Here is a 20,074-nt window from a genome sequence, read left to right on the forward strand (position 1 = left end):
CATTTTTTTTGTTTTGTTTGGTGCACTTTACATTTTTTATTTTCTTTGTTCATAGAAAATTATTCATGTCATTAAAAATATAATACTCCGTAATAAAAAGAAAATGATAGTTGGGGATGGAAATTGTCGATTTTGAAGATTCTTGCTCAAAAATAATAATAATAATAATAATAATAATAATAATAATAATATAACTATAAAACAAAATAAAAATTTTCCAAAGGTAGTTCCAAGATCCACTAAATATAATTTTCTTAGTAAGAAATTGATTTAATATATTATTCCTCATCTTCTTAGTAGACTTCATTAGGGATGTCAGTGGGGAGGGTCAAGTAGGAGACCCGCCCCAGTGGGGCGGGGATGGGTCTCGGTTTGGCGGGTGGTGGGGCGGGGATGGGGATAAAAACCATACCCGCCATGGGTGATGGGGCGGGGGTGGATTTTAAGTTGCACCCGCCCCGCCCCACTTCATACCCGCCCCATCCCCACCTCATACCCACATCTATATATCTTTTAAAGTAAAATTACATACTTTTATACTATTTATAAAATAATTACGTGAAATACAATATTAATTATAATACTTTGTATGACACTTATATTATAACACAAAAATGTGTGTAGAATGTTTTATTTTATAATTCGTATTAATTATGTAAGATTGTTTATTTGAGATACAGAGATTAGGTGGATCTTGGATGGGGATTAGGCGGGTCTTTGGTGGGGATAAGGTAGGGATGGATATCCAAGTTGGGGGTGGGGCGGGGATGGTTTTGGAGTTGTACCCGGTGGGGCGGGGATGGGGATGAAAATTGGACCCGCCGCGGGGATGGGGATGGGGATGAAAATATTAGGTGGGGATGGGAAGGCCAACATCCGCCCTGCCCCGTCCCATTGACATCCCTAGACTTCATAAACCTAAAGTGTGCTTTCTCTCTCCTAAATAGAAAGGTTATCTTGTCTATCCTCCAAAGCAACCCTCCCCTCTTGGAAACCTAGAAGCTCCTCGGAGTTCTAGGTTGTAGCCTATTCTCCGTCGAATTTTCTCTTCTATTTAGTATATAAGTGGCATTATTCTCCTAGATAGCGCCTGCTTTTTAGCCACCAATGGTTAGTGTTTCCTTCGAAACCAAACATCTTTTTTTACGAGGGCTTCAAACTCTATTTAGGTCCTATTCACTCCATCTTATTTTTATGGTCCGATTTAGTTTTTAAGGTTTGTATTGCCAAAGTAATTAAAGGTTATCTCTTGATAACTTTGTTTCTCTTAGCGATAAATTCTCAATTCATGGCTTTGATTTTTTTTTTTTTTTTTTTTTTTTAATCTCATGTTTCCCAAATTGAAATATTTTCGGGCTCCCAAAAAAAGACTTTAGGGGTTTATAGTATGTTAATGGGCTCTAGAAAGGACCAAATAAAGATATTCAGAGCTAAGGATACCGAGTCAAATTGTTAAGCTTCAATCGTTTTATTTTCTTGCCCTTTCTTGGTGCCTTTTATTTTCTTGGTGCTTTCTATTTTTTTGTCCTTCCCTAAATTCAATAGAAAATACAAAGGGATTTGGATCTCTTAAAGAATGTTCAAAAACAAATATTTGAAATTTTAAATCAACTTGTTCTTATATGGAAATTGTTATATACACTTGAGTGCACTGTGCACCCAACTAACCCAATGTTAGTTTTTATTTTTCGATTAACAATTATCAAAATGAAAATAAAATACTCATGGGTGTACCGTACACCCGAGTATATATAATAATCTCTCGTTCTTATAAAGGAATTGACACTTTACTGTTTATACCATAGTTTAATTTTTAATCTTTGTAACATTAGAGCTAGTAAGGTTTGTGAGTAGTTTGGTGAACTTAATTCATAGTTTGTAATAAACTAGTATTTTTATTTTATCTATTAGCAATAGTCCAAAATAAAACCTAATTGGACTTGAGTACCTCCCAAAATATTACTCTTGACATTCTTTTTTATTATTTATGCTTTGAATTTCAAAGTCACCGATATGTATGTATTCATTATGATATAGTACAAGTTAAAAATTCTAAAAAGCCATAGTTCGTATATAGAAAATGATATGGTTTTTAATGTTTATAACTAGTGTGTGATAATATTGGTGACTTTGAAATTATGATATAGTACAAGCTATAATTAATGTTTATAACTAATTTTTGATGGACGGTTGACAACATTCGCCTAGCTAGTAAGGCATTTGCATGGTGTACCATTCACAGGGTTCCAGGAAGATCGTGTAGACAAGGCGCACATTCCCGCAACCACAACAGTTTATCTTTTTTTAATAATGTTGGTTAGTTTGTGTGTTAAGTTTATGTAAATAAAAAATAAAAATAAATAAAATAAAACTAGTGTGTGATTTAAGCAATATTTCAGATGCTACCTTGAGGGTTTAATGGTTTAATAATTACTTTTTTATTGTTTTATTAAAGAGCTTGAAAGAAATTCCTGCATTAATTATATGCGGCATAGAGAATCCTGTGCATCCAAGGCGAAAGAAGTTTTTTAACCGAGAAATTAAAAGTTAGGTGCAATCCGTAGCTTTGCATGTGATCCGGTGAGATTGATAAAATGATAAGGGTTTTTTTTTTTTTTTTTTTTTTCTAAAGGTGAGCAGCAGTGCAGCACCTTCGGGTTTCATTGACTCTCTAGATCTCTAGTACAGTAGTACTACTAACCTAACCGTATAAATTTATTATCATCTTTACTCTATATTTAATATTTTTCTAAAGCTCTCCACAACGTGTTAAAAGAAATGACTGAAGACAGAGGGTATCAAAATTCAATGATAACTATCATTTGCCAGAAAACCCTTTTTTAATTATACTTTTTAACAGCAGTTGGTTAAAGTAGGGACGTCTAGAACTAGAATTATTTTTTATTTTTTTTATCTTGCTAATAAGTGTCCGAAACGTTAGAAATAGTATTAAGTTCGAGATATATAACAAAATTACTCATCAATTGATGTAATTAATGATACTTTTACTATAATATTTTCACATTTAGATTTTTTATTTAACGCTCCGGATGCTCGTTAGCTTTTCTGTTTTTTTTTTTTTTTTTTTTTTTGAAAAAAAACAAAAGAAAACAGAGAGAAAAGGAAGCTCATTTCAGACAGCGAGACAGGACATGAATTGCAACGTAGTACTCCGTAAGTGATGATGGTTTGATATGAGAGTAAGAGAGGAGGGAATCCCGAGGTTTTTGTTTGGTTTCAGCGTAATCAAATGAAGCAGCCAAATAGAGTACACGTATATACACACATACAGTCCAAGTGTGGAACTTGCTACTCTACTCAGTCTACTGGTGTGTATTGTGAGGTTAACAAAGTTTGAAAAATGGAAGAAAGTGGTAAGACAAAGATGACAACAACGAGAAGAACAGCTACTACTAGAATTGATATGGGCCGAGTCAAGGTTGGCCGTGCTATTGGCATCAATCACCCAGAAATGAGCTCCAAGCCCCAAGGCGGAAAGCGAAAAATCTGGAATTCAACTTCTACTACTGCAGTCGTCATTGCCAAACAACAGCAGCAGCAGGTCCTAGAGATCAGTCCCATTTCCGATCCTACGAGTGCTGTTTCTAATTCCAATCACAATATTAGATCTCCGACTCAGGTGCTCAAGAAGACGAGATCTGAACCACTCAAGGAGGTCAGCTCAACCAATGAGACTCAATTGATCAAGGTTAATTCCGAGAATTGGGATCGTATCACCAACTCCAACTCTCCCAATCGTAGCCCTACAAGCAATGTAGCAGCTCATTCATCCAACATGAACCCCAAATTGATCCTTTGTGATTCAGATCAACATGACCTGCTGGATAATAATGTCAACGATTCCAATAATACCCAAGATCAGGATGTTATGACTGCCTTTGTAAATACTTGCGGTACAGAGGAGGTGAAGATGGAGGCGGTTCAAGTAGTTCCCAAAGAAAAGATAATCAATACTAGTAGTGATCATGTGAATGATCACAGACATGGAGAAAAGAATGAGCTTGTTGACAGTCATGATAAACATTCAGAAACACATGATCAAGGCAGTAGTGATAAACTGATTCAACTTGATCTTTCTAAGAAAAGCTCCATGAAAAACAAGACTAAGAAGGAGCTAAGTCCATCTGCTACCAACAGCAGTGTTGGCCTTACTACAGGTGCTAAGTCAATTCCAAGCCCCCACCCTTCAACCACAACTCCAACTTCAACAACAGCCTGCTGCAAACCCCTTTCACCCCGATCAAAATCAACCCTTGCCCCAACTTCAACTACTACGCGTAAGCACTTACTACATATCTTTGCACTATTACTACATGATTTATTTGCAGATTATTAACTCTGATTTTGTTTGATACCTTTTTTTTTTAGTTTTTTCCTAATCTTATTATAGCAAACATGTATATATGTTGTTAGATTTCGGGAAAACTCCTCAAATAAGAGTGTGTACCATTGATCAATATATATCTGTGACAAATATTATCATAAATATAATATCTATCATATGTGACTCTTCCCCTTGCTAATACTTGCTACTTTCACCTGCATTTTCAGGAGAGGCCTCAAATGAATATGATACCTCCACACATAGCAAGCTTCAGACTTTAGGTAAGTTTGCAATTGTGCGTTAAATAACTCCATTCTTTGTTGTTATTATCAACTACTTGTATGTATAGTGCATTATCAAATGCCTATTCTTGAACATCCAATATTCCAATGTATTGTGCCCCCAGTGGATTTGGTAATGTGGAGAGATGTAGCTAAATCAGCATTCATTTTTGGCTTCGGAACCTTCATTATAATCTCATCCTCCTATGCAAAAGACTTCAATTTCAGGTTAACATTCCTATTGTAATATTAATCTCTGTTCCTGACATTTAGAAGCTTGGGTAGAATGGTGGTAGTGCTGAAAATTTTCCCTTTTGTTGCAACTGCAGCCTCATTTCAGCTGGCTCCTATATAAGTCTTGTCTATCTCGTCGTTGTGTTCTTGTACAAGTCATTTATGAGAAGGTACCTCTTCTAAGTTCTAAGCCTTATCCTTTTCTTGTACTCCTTTTTCCTACTAATACTTCGGAAATGGAAACAGAGGACTTATGGATAGAGAAGATTGGCAGCGTGAAAACTATGTCCTCGGAGAAGAAGAAGCAGTTTGGCTTGTAAAGCTGGTTCTTCCTTATCTGAATGAATTTCTTCTCAAGCTAAGAGGATTTTTTTCTGGAGATCCTGCCGTGACAATGAAGGTTAACTTCCTTAATTAAGCAATTAATTAATTACACTTTTGAATAAGTTGTCACATTACTAGTTGAGTTACGGAGTAGACTATCAATTAACTGGATGTATCCTTGATTATTCTAACTTCTAAATACAGATTTGATTAATATGTGCTTGCTGTGTGCAAATGAAATTATTGTAGTTGGCAGTGGTGTTATTTGTCTTGGCAAGGTGCGGCAGCTCCATCACTGTTTGGAAGATGTTGAAGTTGAGTAAGTTTCATCAATTGACCATTATAAAATTACAGCGTATCTACTATCTTAATCTGTGTTTGGCAGCGGCCTCGCAACATTAAGTTGACCCACAATGTTTTAAGTAGCTGAGTTTATTTAGCTGCGAGCTTAAAGTTTTTATTTGAATTACTCCGTAGTTAATATTTGTAATAATTATGTGCACAAACTTGGAGGCGTCAGGAACTGCAAATAAATGCAGATGTGAAATGGTTTACTGGGAATGCTTAAACAAGTCTGCAGTAGCTTTACGCTTTGTTTGTCTGGTGGCTTTACTTAACTAGTACGAGTACTAGTGTACTGTACGAGTAAAAGAAAAAAAAAAAAAAAAAACCTATGGTCTCTCACTTGAATTAGAAATTCTCCTCTCACTTTCTCACATCTGCATGTGCATTTGGATTATTGATGCAGGCTTTTTTGGAGTTTTCGTCATTCCCAAACTTTGTTATTCCTATTCTACTCAGATTACTACACACGGTAAAATAAATTTAAATTTAGCTTTTTTTTCCCCTACCTTGCACTTTACTTTTTTTTATATAATAATTATATATATTGCTATGATACCAACTACCAGGGTACATGTTAAATATGGTTCTGGGTTGCACCATTTAAAATCTGATATAGTGTGAAATATGGGTAGTTGTGAGAAAAAAAAAAAAAAAAATAGGATTATAAAAAAAAGGATTATTGAACAGTGAAGGTTAAAATAAGCATTGGAATAAAAAAGGCAAATGAGTAGACTGCGTAGTGAGTACTAGTGGAAATAAGAAAAGGAGAAAAAAAAAAGAAAGAAAGAGAATGAGCTAAGTATAATTTGGTAAAAGGAAGAGTATGTACTATGTAGAAATTAAATTATGAAATGATGTCCCTATCCCATGCTAAGTTGCTAACAACAGCATAATACTCCGTACAATTACTCCTACTTGTCATTTGCTCCTTCTATTCCAACAATCGGTCTGTACTTAATTGACACATTTCAGCCAAGTTTTGGGTTGGGCGTTTCCGAGATGCCTGGGAGTCATGCTCACATAAAAAAGCTCTAGCATTCGCTATCTTCACCATCATCTGGAATTTTTCTTCGGTAGTTGCTCGTGCATGGGCAGGTAAGGCCTCATCAATGATTATTTGCTCTGATCTTGTACATACTAAAACAATACTTCTGTAATAAAGTCTTGAATGTGGTGATCTTAGAACTAGATTTGATAGGTCGTGTCAATATCTACAATGCTTGACTCGATGCCTTTCATATTCATGGCAGCCTTCATGTTGTTTGTGGCTTTTCGATACTATCAGCAATCTTTGATCAATGATGATTTTGTGGAGGTCAAGGAGCAGACTGGTTTACACGCACACAATGTTCAGAGAAGACAACATTTAGCAAGACAAAGATGCAGAATCCCAACTTCATTAGATCAAAAGAAACAAAAGAAGAGCTTCTGATCTAACTCGCACAAATCCAAGTACTTAGAAAAGATAGATGGTTTGTGAGAGTAAATGAAGTTGAACATTCACACTTTATACAGATATAGTTAATTAGTTAGCCTTACCAGCCCATTTCTAGCTTCAATATTGTTAAACCCTCAACAATTTATGATGTAAATGTACGTGCACTATCTGGTTTTAATAAAGGTACTGGCTGTTTTTGTCATTCAGCAAACAATCTTTGTCCATTTCCGTCCACGCTCATTGCTGGTAAGACTTGAACAAACCAAGATTATTCTATATAGTGTTAACACATTACAGTTATTTTTATTATCTCAACTCGAAGCATTATATGTTGCTGATCTACCTACAAATTAGTTTGAGAGTGAGGGATAGCTCAAGTGGTTAGAACTTCCCTCCCGGTTTTAAAAGATCCTGGGATCCATTCTCACCTCCGCCCTTGTGACTCTTTAATCACCAAAAAACCTACAGGTTAGTCCGCGGCTGATTTGCCCAATGCAAAAACGTCTATTTTTGGTCTCCAATCTCCGTAGTCCAATTTGACATACTCCCCCTAGCCTTAAGTAGAGTTGTTAGTTCGAGTAAACGGGTTAGGTAGGGTTTAATTCGGATTTTCACGGGTTAGGGTCATTCTCGGGTTCGAGTCGGGTTTTGTTCAAGCCATTAATTTGCGAGTTATAATCAGGTCATTCTCGGGTTTAAGTCGGGTTCGGTTCAAGTTAATAATTTGCGGGTTATATTCAGGTCGGGTCATTTCCAAGTCGGATCATTCTTCGGTTCATGTTGGGTTCGGTTCAATTCAAGTTAATAATTTGCGGGTTCGGTTCAAGCAAAGACAAAATAATTTCAATATTAACGTAGTTTTAGCCTTACGAAGGTATGATTTTACAAGTAGATTACAATATATATAGCATATATCTTTATTTAGCTAGTCAATATCTACAATAATAAAGATGTATAAAATAATAAGTCATGTTGATTTCAGGTCAGGTCAAATCGGTCAATAACAAGTCGTGTTGATTTTGGGTCGGGTTTGTAACAGATCGGGTTAAATTTGGGTCGGGTTAGGAACTGGTCGGGTTGAATTCAGGTCGGGTTAAATTCGGGTTTTGACGGGTCAAAATGGGTTTGGGTCAATTTCAGTTCAGGTAGGGTTTGGTTCAGGTCAATAATTTACGGGTTATATTCGGGTCGGGTCATCTCTAGGTCGGTTCATGTTCAGGTTCGGGTATCAAATACTCGGGTTAACTCGGGTCTAGGTTGGTTTCAGGTCAGGTCAGATCGGGTTCGGGTCACTATTCTTTCATTCGGGTTCAGACAGGATGATTATAATCGAGTTCGGGTCGATATTTCGGATCGAATTAGCTTTTGACAGCTCTAGCCTTAAGTACCCCTGCATCCTCCTTGCAGTCGTGCATGTAGCTCTCCCACCTCGTTATGTCACTTATGTGATTCCCCTTAGGGTTGTCAATAGCTGACACGACACGATAACCCGACACGAAATAAGCGGGTTTGGGTCAAGAATTCTCAACCCGTTTACATAATTGGGTCGACACGGATACGACACAAAAGTAAACGAGTTAGGTTTGGGTTGAAATTTTCAACCCGAAACCGACACGCATAACCCGATTATATAAATGGGTTGAACGACAACCCGTCAACCAGAACCCGACACGCTTAATCTATTAATTAAGTAGTAAAAAAAACTGAAAATTTTTATTCAAAACTTGTAATTTTGTAAATTACCTTGTCACCATTTATACATTTTGGTAATTTTTTGGCGGTTAATTTGGCGAAAAAATTATAATTTTCATCTTTTGTAAATTAAATCTAATTTTGCAGTTAATTTGAAACAATTCTTTATGGTTATATAGTTAAAACTACTAACTTTAAACCCTTGTAGTATATATTGTTAAAATTACTTACTTAAAATTGTTGTAGTATCTTTAATGAACTAGTGATGTCTGTATTTTTTTTTTCAATTGAATATTAATTAGTTTATTACATACTATGTGGGTAAAAGGTTAAACGGATAACCCGTTTAATAAGCGGGTTAGGTTTGGGTCAAGGGTTTCAATCCGTTTAATAGACGAATTAGGTTTGGGTCAAGGGTTTTTCAACTTGTTTAATATCGACACGAACCCAACACGACACGACCCGTTTGACAGCCCTAATTCCCCTTCCTCCGTTGCCTCACCTTCTCATTATGTCACTTGTGTGATTCCAGGCCTCCTTGTCCTGATCCTATGAAAAGTTATCTTAAGTAATAAATTTAATATACAATTTACAAAGCACATTTTTTTTGTGCTATAAATTAAGCTCAGTTTCTAAGCTCTGTGATACCTGTTAAATAGGTTATCTAATATTTCTTATGCATTTTTGTCAATTACTACTTTTATTTTATTTTATTTTATTATTATTTAAAAAAAAAAAAACTCTTAAAAAAGCCAGTCAATAATGATCAAACAACTCTTTTTACACTAAAAAAAAAACTCATACGAGTAACTAAACACCTCAATTTATAATCTTTATTTGTCTAGAATTACATGTGTCACATGACACTGTTTCACGTAATTTTACTAAAATTATATCACATCACCAATAAGAAATAGGTTATTAATCTCACAATCTGTTTGTTTATTTACATTAGTTATTGTAAAGAGGTGCTATTGTTACGAGGGAGGTGCTATTTTTTATTTTCTTAAAAAAAAAACGTTTATATATTGGTATTTCTGTAAATAAATCAATATAAACTCTCAATCAGCATGACATTTTTGTAAATAAATAAATCAACATTAATGAGCCCTCATTTCATAAAAAGTTATTAATCTAATTACAAAAATAACACTAGATAACCATTTTTTTTTTTTTTTTTAATCACGAAATAAACTTTATTTTCTAAATCGTTAATTCGTTATACAGCGGAAGCAACCCAGCTTGGGGAATAAGAAAGTGGAGAGAAAATTGGGAATCAAGAATCATGTCTGCGGAAAAGTCTGATAAAGTCCATAGCGATGTGCTAGCCAGTGCAAGACAAGCTTGTTACAAGGTAATCTGTAATCTCTAATTAATGATTTGATACTTTAATTTTGTGTTTGAATTGAGAATTGAGGAATTGAGAATTGGAATTCAGGCGCGGGATGAATTCTACGCTTGTTTGGAGAGAGAATCCGGCAAGGTTGCCTCTGAATGTGCTTCCGTGGGCCTTCTCTATCCTGCCGAATGCAAGAAGTTTAGGGCTAATTTCGAGAACAGTTGCCGCCCTGCTTGGGTACTAACTCCTTCTCTTGATTTGATTAATTTTTGTGATGATCCATTCTTCTTAAACTTAATTGCAAAATTAAATTGCAGGTGAAGCACTTTGACCGGCTACACTGTGGGAAGAAGAGGACTCAAAGATTATTGGATGATAATGAGCTCAGGAGAGGTCCGTTAACTCTTCCACAACAACCTTTCACCTACAAGCCACCCGCTAATTAGATTTTACTTGTTTAATTGCTTTTTACCAATATATTCAACTACACTAGCTTATTGGGATGGCTTCATCTATTTTGGCAGACATGTGAAAAGCCCTTGCCAATTGGGAACATGCCGCTCAATTCCCTTGTTCATCATATCTTTCTTTTTTTTTCTTTTTTTTTTTTTTTTTTTTTTTTGTGTTTTTCTTCCTTGTGTTATAAATGATGTACTTTTGGTGCTTTTTGTCAACAAATAAACTTAGGATATCTCCTTAATTACTTCGAACTTTTAGGATTGTGATTGTTTTTTTTTTTTTCCTACTTGTTATGTACAACTACACAAGGATTTGTCTCTGTTGACTTGTCCATTATGGGATGTGGGCTTTTATTGCATTTTGAAGGGTGCTTTTGACAGTTATATCCATGTATAATAAGGATGTCTAGCCTAGTCGAGTACTTAAGTAGCTAGGATTTCTTTCGGGTCAAACTGTAGCTGAGTAATATCAAAGCCGGGGCTGATATAGATGGTGCAAGTGCAACCCTATAAAATGGTCTTTTAGGCCAGAGCAATTGACTTGTAGTATCTCTTCTGTGAAAACAAAATTGAAAGAATGAATATCAGTGGGACTACTAGTCAAGGGGAAGTGAAATTGGTGGACATTTGGTGACTGCTTTTGAGATTTAGAAGCCCAAGCTCATGTTGTTTTTGAGCAAAGTGTGTTGTCGTAATGCAAATATATAGCTTCCTCCATCCAGTTTTATTTGTTGTGTATAGCGCCTGCCTCATGCCTTTGCTAAACCAGCTTTGTCTTCCTGCAATTCTAAGGGTCAATAATTAGAAATCACCTTCAGAAGTCCTCTGTTTTTGCTTAGCAATTTTATTTTTTTTAGAAGTAAAAACACCTTAATATTTCAATTACAATAAACCTTAGAACCCTCAAATGGTTTATCTAGGTGCTATGTACGTATTATCATTTATGGTCACTAACTGGAAAATTTTTTAATCAGCATGATCAATTCTCTGACAAGACAGCCAAAGGATTGTTCTGAATTTGAGGAGGATTGTATATGATTTTCAAATATAGTTTCTTAAGAATTAGTACTTTGTATCATAAATCTACTGATTCTTCTTCCTTTTGCTTACTTTCTTTCCATGTTCAAAGACTTCAAACTATGTTAAATTGGTTGGTGGGTGCGTTTTTTTAGTTTCATAACATTACCATATGAATTAGGTTTCACTTTGGGGTTCTAGAAAGTTAGTTTCATTAAAACTTTTAGATATTTTACCCATATTTGTTTGTTAAAGGGTTACTAAGGATGATATAGAGAAGATCCTACATTTTCCCTGACTTGCTGTGTATGAGAGGAGGTGACTATTCTTTTAGCAAAGCACATTTATAAGTGGTTCCTTGAAGAGGCATATAGTTGAGGTTGAGGATTATCTAAAATTCTTACCATAATATTTTGAATGGTGGTTTCATGACGTTGCCAGTCATTTGTTTCTGCTATGTAGTCCAGCCAATAGATGATCATTTACTAGAAATAGATCCTATTTCTGCTGGAGAAACATACATTGATACCCCCTTCATCCCAACTTAATCTTTCTGGTTAATTTGGACAGTTTTGCTCATGGAAGAGTTGGCTAAAGGGTGTAGGATTGATGTTTTAGGCTTTTTCTTTGTTATCGGGAGGAGAGATTTTAGCAAGTTAATAAGCTGGTTCTGTTCTTAGTTAGTACTTGGGAATTCATCGTCTTAGTGAGGCTGGTTAGCTATTCGACCTATTACTGAGAGTTGCAAGGTTTAACCCCCAAAAGATGTATTATGCATGTTGTATCCCCTTGGTAGCAAACAATAGTAACAATGATTCTTGTTAGGAAATTGGCCACTTAATGAGGGTGATTGATACTACTACCAGTATACATCGGACAATTTTCTTCAGTACAGTTGCAATGCTTGTTTTGGTACATGGCTCTTTGTTTTGCAAGGAAATTAAAGGCTTCAAGAGCTCTTTTGATCATAAATAGAAATTGTGTTAAGGAATTATTTGAGCTCTTAGTCACGACTCATTGTTTTTAATACGTCCTCCTGTTTTTTAAATATTGCACTATAGGAGTTGGGCGTAATTTTATTTGATAATGGGAAAAAGAAGAGAGAAAGGTAAAAATATGAAATTGCCCATGTGTTATAAAGTAATGATATATTGGGTATTTGTAATGTATAATAGAGATATTTGTTTTGTTTTGTTTTGTTTAGATAATGCATCCCAGTTCAAACATCTTCCCTTCTCTCCAAGTAAAAGTAAATGGGCTCAATTGCAAACGGGGAAATCCTGGTGAAAAATTGTCTAAAATTTTGAGGTGTGTAATATTGGTACGAAAATTGCATTTCTTGGTATCAAAATACCAAGCAATCACACTTTTGTGCCAAAATCAAAAAATTTTGTAACCTTTTTTTTTTTTTTGGGTACCAAAATTGTGCTCACACAATATGTGCCACTATGACCTATTCTAAAATGTTGTAGCCTTGTTGGACAATCCTTAGAACTTCAGATTATCGGCTTTTGTCGCACTTTTGTAGAAAAGAATCAATTTGTCATCGTTACTAGGGAGCCTCCAAAGCAATTTTGGGAATGAATTCAAAGAGTTTTTTGAGCCTATAAAATTCTTTTAATAAGCTATTTACTAAACACTTAAATTAGCTTTTTCATTTCGTCAAACCTCTAAAAGTTTCAATAAGCTAAAAATTCTTTTAAAAGCTCTTTGTCAAACAATACCCCTAAATAATGTGAATAGTGATGTGGATTTATGTAGACTTAACAAAAGCAACAAGAATATCACTTAAATATTTCAGGATATGAAGGTTTCTTATCAATCATAATCACTAAATTAGATCACAAGTGAGTGAAATGAAATGAGTAAAATAAAATAAGTGTACTTTAAGATTTAGCCAGCCCAAAATCAAGTAATAATTAGTTTTAGTTATGGTTTTTTAAAATCCTAGGGTGGTTAACGATGTGTGTGCATAACTAAACATGTTTAGAGAGCACCTTTAGGGATTAGCAACATTAATGAGGGAAATATGTATACAAATATTTTTAAGGGTATATATGTATGCACTAATAGTGAAAATAAAGGCAATTAGCATAATTACAAATAAGTAAATAAGAAAAAATTAAATGCAATTAAGATCATATCAATAGGGGCATATAGGTAAACAAAACATTTTAAGGATATAATAGTCCTCATACTATTCATATGTGTTTTCTCATACTTTTTGAAATGTAGGAATATATATAAATGTCCACACACTATTCTTAATAAATGTAAAAAAACAATTAATGATAGTGAGGGAAAATATGTAAATAAACATTTTAAAGGGTATAATTGTCTAAATACTATTACTAAGAATCATTAAATTGCACAAGGAAAGGATTAGAGACCATTAACATCATATCAATAGGGACATTATATGTAAACAAAAGTTAAGGATATATTTGTCCTCACATTATAGGCGTGTTCAGTAGTAGTTTTTAAAGAGCTTTCGGATAGCTTTTAGTGGTTACTTAATAAAAAAAAATGTGTGTGTTTGGTAGTGTAGTGGTTGGAGTAGTGTTTAGTGGTGAAGGTAGCTTTTATCAAAAGGTAAAAATATTAGCTTTGGAAGATTAGATGTAGGCATGTAGCTGTTGAAAATTTAATATATATAGTTTTAGGGAAAAAATATTAATATTTATATGTAACAGTTAGTCAATTACTACTTTACCGAACACTAATACTTTAATTATCTATCTTCATAGCTAACAACCTAGATATAATTAAGATTTTCACTTTTTTAGGGATAGAACATAAATGTCTCATTTTGCATGTTAACAAATGTATTCATTGCATGTCATTTTTTTTAGCCGTGAAAATTATTTGGATAAAAACAAGTGGGATAGAATTCAACAAAAATAAATATATTTTTTTATAAAAGCTATAAAATATTGAAGTTTTTGGCCTCGTTTGGCAAGTGGCTGTTGACGGTTGGTTGTTGGCTGGTTCACTTGGCTTGTTTGACCAGCTGGAATGTTTGGCTGTTTATAATGGCTTTTGAAATTGGTTGTTTAAGCTGACTGTTTATAAAAGTATTTGGTAAATTAATTGTTGGTTGTTGGCTGTTTATTAGATAATTTGTGGGCCAACAAGCCAAAAGCCAACAAAAAAAGCTACTCAAAGCAGCTTTTTCATTTTGGCTTAAAAGTCGGCTTTTTCGCTGACTAAAAAGCCAATTACCAAACACATTTTTTGGCTGTTTGACCACATAAAAAAGCCAAAAGCCAACCAATAAGCCACCAAAAAGCCATTTACCAAACATGGCATTTGATGGAATATCAATTCGTCGGTGTCATTTATGTTGTTATAAGCAACTAAGTGCATAGTTTTTGTGATGTGGAGTGCACCCTCCAAAAGTTGTGTTATTACATGTACCTTTGTCATATTTGGTGCTGTTGCGGCCAATTTTTCCAAAATTAAAAGATTGAGAATTATAATTTTTATAATAGAAAAAAAAAATTAGTTTTATAATCACAACTTTAAGTCATTCGCTATTAATAATACAATTTTTTTTTATTATTTAATATTATGAATTTATAGGGTATTTGTTTTTATTGGTCTCACCCGGTTACCCAACCTGATATAACATGTTATTGGACACATGTTACCACTTGATTGGTAAAAAAAAATACTTAAAAAATACAAAATAATAAACCAAGCCCACCCCCATGCCACCCCCTCTAGCCAATCCCCACACTTCTAATTTCTTTTTGGGAAATTCTCTTTGGAAACTATCCACTTCTTATTTTCTCTTTGGTGAATTAGGAAAAAAATTATTATTTTTGGTAATATTATATTATTGATTACCAAAGATAATAATTATTTTGAGTATATATAATACTTAACCAGGGTTAATTTTTAACACTTAACTTATTTCAGAGATAATTATTAAAAAAAAATAATAAAAAAAAACCACCCCCACCCAACCAACCACCTCCCTCCCCTGCCAGTAGCCCCCCTCCTCGGCACCCTATCCCGTCGGTCAATCCCAACTCCCTCCTTTTCCCACCTCAACACCCTTCCCCTATCCCGACACCACCCCCTCACCTTCCTCCCCTTCCCCACCAGCAACCCTCTCGTTGCTCCACCTTTCATGCACCAACAAAATTATAGAAGCCCTAATTTCCAGAGCCCTATTGCTACGCCACCCAATTACTAACAATTTCAACCACCAATTGCAATCTATTGCAGCAAATTGCAGTCCCAATTCTCAAACTCAAGCGCCGTGAGGGCGGTAAGTTCAATAATTATTAAATTTCTTTGCAGGGTATAATCGAGGTGGGGGACAAGGATTTTTATTGAGATAGGAATATATTGTGATATGATATTATAATATATTCTTATCTCAATACTATTCCTAATTATCTTAACTCTCTTAAATCTATCACAATATATCACATATTTCGGCCCTGTTCTTTTGAGCTTGTGGGCACAGCAGAGCAGGGGTCAGCAGAGCAGAGCATATTGAATTTTAGCAGAGCAGAGCAGAGCAGATTTCAGGATAGCCGAGCCGAGCAGATTTCAACATTATTATTAATACTATTATTATTATTATTATTATTATTATTATTATTATTATTATTATTATTATTATTATTATTATTATTAATCATAAGTGCATATACCATTGATTGAGTGAAAGCATGAATAAATGTGTACTATATTTAACATATGTTAATAATAGAAAGATAAAAGACAATAGTTTACTTATATTCATTTCACAAAAATTTTAAAATTAAATGATTTAATGAGTAATAATGATTTTACTTATAAATATGTCTTAATCATATATTTTTAACCCTCAAAATAAAAATATACAAAGTACTACTTGAAAACAACCTCTTTTTTTTTTAATTCATAAATTGTATGGAAAGATTTGAAAAATAATTCAACTCAATGAACTAACAATCAATACCCACATTAAATGTTTCTATACATTGTGATTCTAATATCAAATGTTTATAAAAAAAAATTGTTATTAATTGTTATTATTATTATTTATTTATTGAAAGAATTGTTATAATTATTAGAAATTATTAATTAATAATATTATTAAATATTAATTCTTAATAGTTTGAATTATTAAATACTAGATGAAGCCCGTGCAATGCACAGTTTGTTTGAATTTTTAAAAATATATTTTTTTTATGTATGTGCTAAAATTTGTTATATATTTAGATAAAATTCATAATATCAAAAGATAATATTTTATATTTAATTAATTTAAACTTAAAAATCTCATTCTACAATTTTGCTTACATGGAATTTGAATTATTTTATTTTAAAAGAAATTAATAATCTCTTATCTTATAAGCTACAATTATAAATTATAATCCTACGTGGCGCGTTAAGAAAATTAAATACTATATGGCTCTCTAAAAAATCGGGAAAAAACTCACATTTATATATATATTAGATTAGATTATTATTGATAATTATTACTTCCTCCGTTCTTTTATTATTGCATCATAGAGGTTGGCACACTTTTTTTTGGTAGTAGGAAAAGGGAAGAAATAGAGGGGTAAAATTACAAAGTTATCCATGTAATTTAAGCATAAACTAAAGAATCAAGTGGCAAAAGTAAGGGTATATTGGGTATTTGTAGTGTGAATATAGATATTTTGTTTCCTAAAATAGAAATGGTGCAATATTCGTGAAACTTCCTTAAAAGGCAAGTGGTGCAATAAATAAAAAACGGAGGAACTATTATTAATTATTATTATGATTAATAAATATTAATTATTATTAATATTAATTATTATTATAATTATTTTTAATATTAATAATTATTATAATTATCTAAAATAATAAATTATTATCATCAATACAATATTAATTATTATTATTGAATATTAATTATTATTATTGTTATTATTGATTATTATTTGAAAATAGAGCAGAGCAGATTTTTTTTAGCATAACAGAGCAGAGCAGAGCAGCTCTAAAGAACGGGGCCTTCCTACGTTTTTATTTAGTTGTAACACACCCCTTCGGCACTCATTTTAAGCAAGATATTAGACTAGGAACGGATAAATTAATTTACAAAATTTTACCACTTATAAGAAGAAAGGGATTAGTTGCTACGGTTTAAATTTCATAGCTTAATTCATTCGTTTACCTAGTTTAATCACCTTATCGAAAAGCGTGATAAAAGGTGTGTTGCAAGTATAAAAAAACAGAGGAAGTATATCTTTTCACAATAATATCTCATATGATATTATTCTCATAATATCATAACACAATATATTCCTATCTCAATAATTTTGCAGAGACTTGATCTTCTTGTAACTGGGAACACTATTGTAATTGCTTCAATGATGGTTTTGGAATTGCAATTTCTACGTTGACACACGCCATTACCCTTCGGATGATCAACTTGTTTCTCTATCTTATTACTTTACTAAGTTTGGTGTATGAAGCAAGATAAATAACAACATAAATGTAGATGTGATTATTAGGCAGGTCGAGCCCATAGTAAAAAAAAAAAAAAAGAAACTACCTACTTCTCAGACAGGAATTTTTGTGCCCAAACCCGCTCAAAATGGCCGAGCCAGAAAAATCAACTTAAAATGCATAGAAACACATTATATTCCCAAACTCGCCAAAAAAAAAAAAATCGAGCAAAAAAATCTGCCCAAAACCCACTCAAAATTGGGTCGGGTCGGGCTAAGTATGATCAGGTCTACATAAACGTGATTCATTCATTTTTCACTTTAACACGTTAATTATTATTGAACGGTGTCGGGGTGGGGAAAAGGAGGGGGTGGGATTGTTGGCGTAAGAGGGGGTGGGCGTCGACGGGATGAGGCGCCAGGGTGGGGGGGCTACTTGCTGGGGAGGGGGAAGGTGGCTTCGTGATTGGCTGGGGTGGGGGTGTTTTTTAATGTCATGAGTGATTTATTATCAATAACATAAGATTATCAAAGATAATTAAAAAAAAAATTGCAATTCACCAAAGAGAAAAATAAAAAGCTTAAGGTTATCAAAGGGATTTTTTTTTTTTTTTAAATGTATATAGTTAAGTTATAGATAAGTTTTGGTCCTCTCGAGTTTAAATGTGAATGAAAGATTCGAGAAAATTAGGAATTGTAATAGAATAATAATAATAATAATAATAATAATAATAATAAAGCTAATCCTAAGTCTTTATTACTCTGTATTAATTAAACAAGCCTCCTGGCCCATGCACAGATTATTCATAGAAAATTACATTGAAAGAAGATGAATGAGGAAATATGAATAAGCCATTATGATTATAATGTGTATTAACATGATTAAAGAAATTAAAACTTTGAAACATTAATTGAAAATGAGGATTAAATCATGAAGGTGGAGGGGTTAAATTAAAGAGAGAAAAGGAAAATATTGAATTGAAGAGGGGGATGAAGATGAAGCGTGCATGTAAGATGAATTATAAGTTTAATGAAAGAATTAAAGAAAAATAGTGTAATAAAAAATTAATAATGTAAAAAGACATGTGACACTTGGGTTAGAGGGGAAGATAGAGAAGTGTAATAGGATAAAGACATGTGTCTTTTTGGTTAGAGTTTTTAAATACTAAGAGCACCCACAATGGCTAGTTACATGTACCTGTAGCTAAGGGTTGCCACATTATTATTTCTCAAGCTACATGATCTAAAGCTACAACGGTAAGCTACTTCTTTTGTAATTTTATTATGTCCCACATGAAGACATAAAATAAATAAGGGTTTTTCTATATAGTAACCCTATTAATTTCACTTTCCTACGTTGTGCCCCAACATATATCACTTTCTACACCCCAATATACATTTTGTTTCCACACGGTAACCTTGCCGTTATCCCGCCGTCAAAAATTCCATTAGTGGGGCCCACTATCAATTTATTAATATTTTTTAATCGATTTGCGAGTTGAAAAATGTTCCGTTTAAGGTTTTGGGGGCTATTTTGACTCTTAAGGATCTAAATTGAGCTCAGATTTCACAAAAAAATAACGTAAATGCCTCGTTATAATTATTAAAACATGAACACGTAAATCGAGACATTACTTAATAAGCAAAACGAGGCATTTAAGTTATTTTTTTGCCAAATCTGAGCTCAATTTGGACCCTTAAGTGCCAAAATAGCCCCGAAAACCTTTAACAGAACATTTTCCAACGCGCAAATCGATAAAAAATATTAATAAATTGAGAGTAGGCCCCACTAACGGAATTTTTAATGGCGGGATAACGACAAGGCTACCGTATGGAAACAAAATGTATATTGGGACAGTGTGAAAAGTGATATATGTTGGGACACAACATAGAAAAGTGAAATTAACAGGATTATTATATAGAAAAACCCAATAAATAAATATATTAAACAAATAAATAGTAGCATTGGGTGGAGTGAAACTATATAGCTCTATGCTCTATAAAGCTATATAATTTGACTTAGCTATAAGAGGTTGTAGCTCCACAATGACTAGCATGTAGCTAGCTAACAAGTCAAGTAATTCTATAACATGATATCAAGATCCAAAACGGACGAAGTTAGGGTAACACTGTAACATAATCAAACATTTTCTACCTAAACTTGTTG

General features: G+C 33.4%; 2 protein-coding genes across 3 annotated transcripts; both read left to right on the plus strand.

The window, feature by feature from the left end:
- The first annotated feature begins 2,497 nt into the window (after positions 1 to 2,497).
- Positions 2,498 to 7,169, plus strand: LOC145578413 (uncharacterized). 2 transcript variants are annotated; one of them, XR_014098859.1, is made up of 9 exons: positions 2,498 to 4,298; positions 4,573 to 4,626; positions 4,752 to 4,854; positions 4,956 to 5,030; positions 5,107 to 5,260; positions 5,434 to 5,497; positions 5,931 to 5,998; positions 6,502 to 6,624; positions 6,780 to 6,915. XR_014098859.1 is itself a non-coding variant. In XM_081635728.1 (9 exons), the coding sequence occupies exons 1-9, from the start codon at positions 3,362 to 3,364 to the stop codon at positions 6,959 to 6,961; spliced, it is 1,764 nt and encodes a 587-aa protein (XP_081491854.1). In that variant the 5' UTR covers positions 2,506 to 3,361; the 3' UTR covers positions 6,962 to 7,169. The 2 variants fall into 2 exon arrangements, 1 of the variants encoding a protein (XP_081491854.1); XM_081635728.1 differs by having other exon boundaries at positions 2,506 to 4,298; positions 5,434 to 5,503; positions 5,933 to 5,998; positions 6,780 to 7,169.
- A 2,697-nt stretch (positions 7,170 to 9,866) lies between these two features.
- Positions 9,867 to 10,561, plus strand: LOC145578414 (uncharacterized). Its single transcript, XM_081635729.1, has 3 exons — positions 9,867 to 10,013; positions 10,098 to 10,235; positions 10,316 to 10,561. Exons 1-3 carry the CDS (start codon positions 9,945 to 9,947, stop codon positions 10,442 to 10,444), a joined length of 336 nt encoding a protein of 111 aa, XP_081491855.1. The 5' UTR covers positions 9,867 to 9,944; the 3' UTR covers positions 10,445 to 10,561.
- Positions 10,562 to 20,074: the final 9,513 nt, after the last annotated feature.

This window comes from Chenopodium album, chromosome 14 (genome assembly GCF_948465745.1).
Source record: "Chenopodium album chromosome 14, dcCheAlbu1.1, whole genome shotgun sequence".
Taxonomy (NCBI): Eukaryota; Viridiplantae; Streptophyta; class Magnoliopsida; order Caryophyllales; family Amaranthaceae; genus Chenopodium; species Chenopodium album.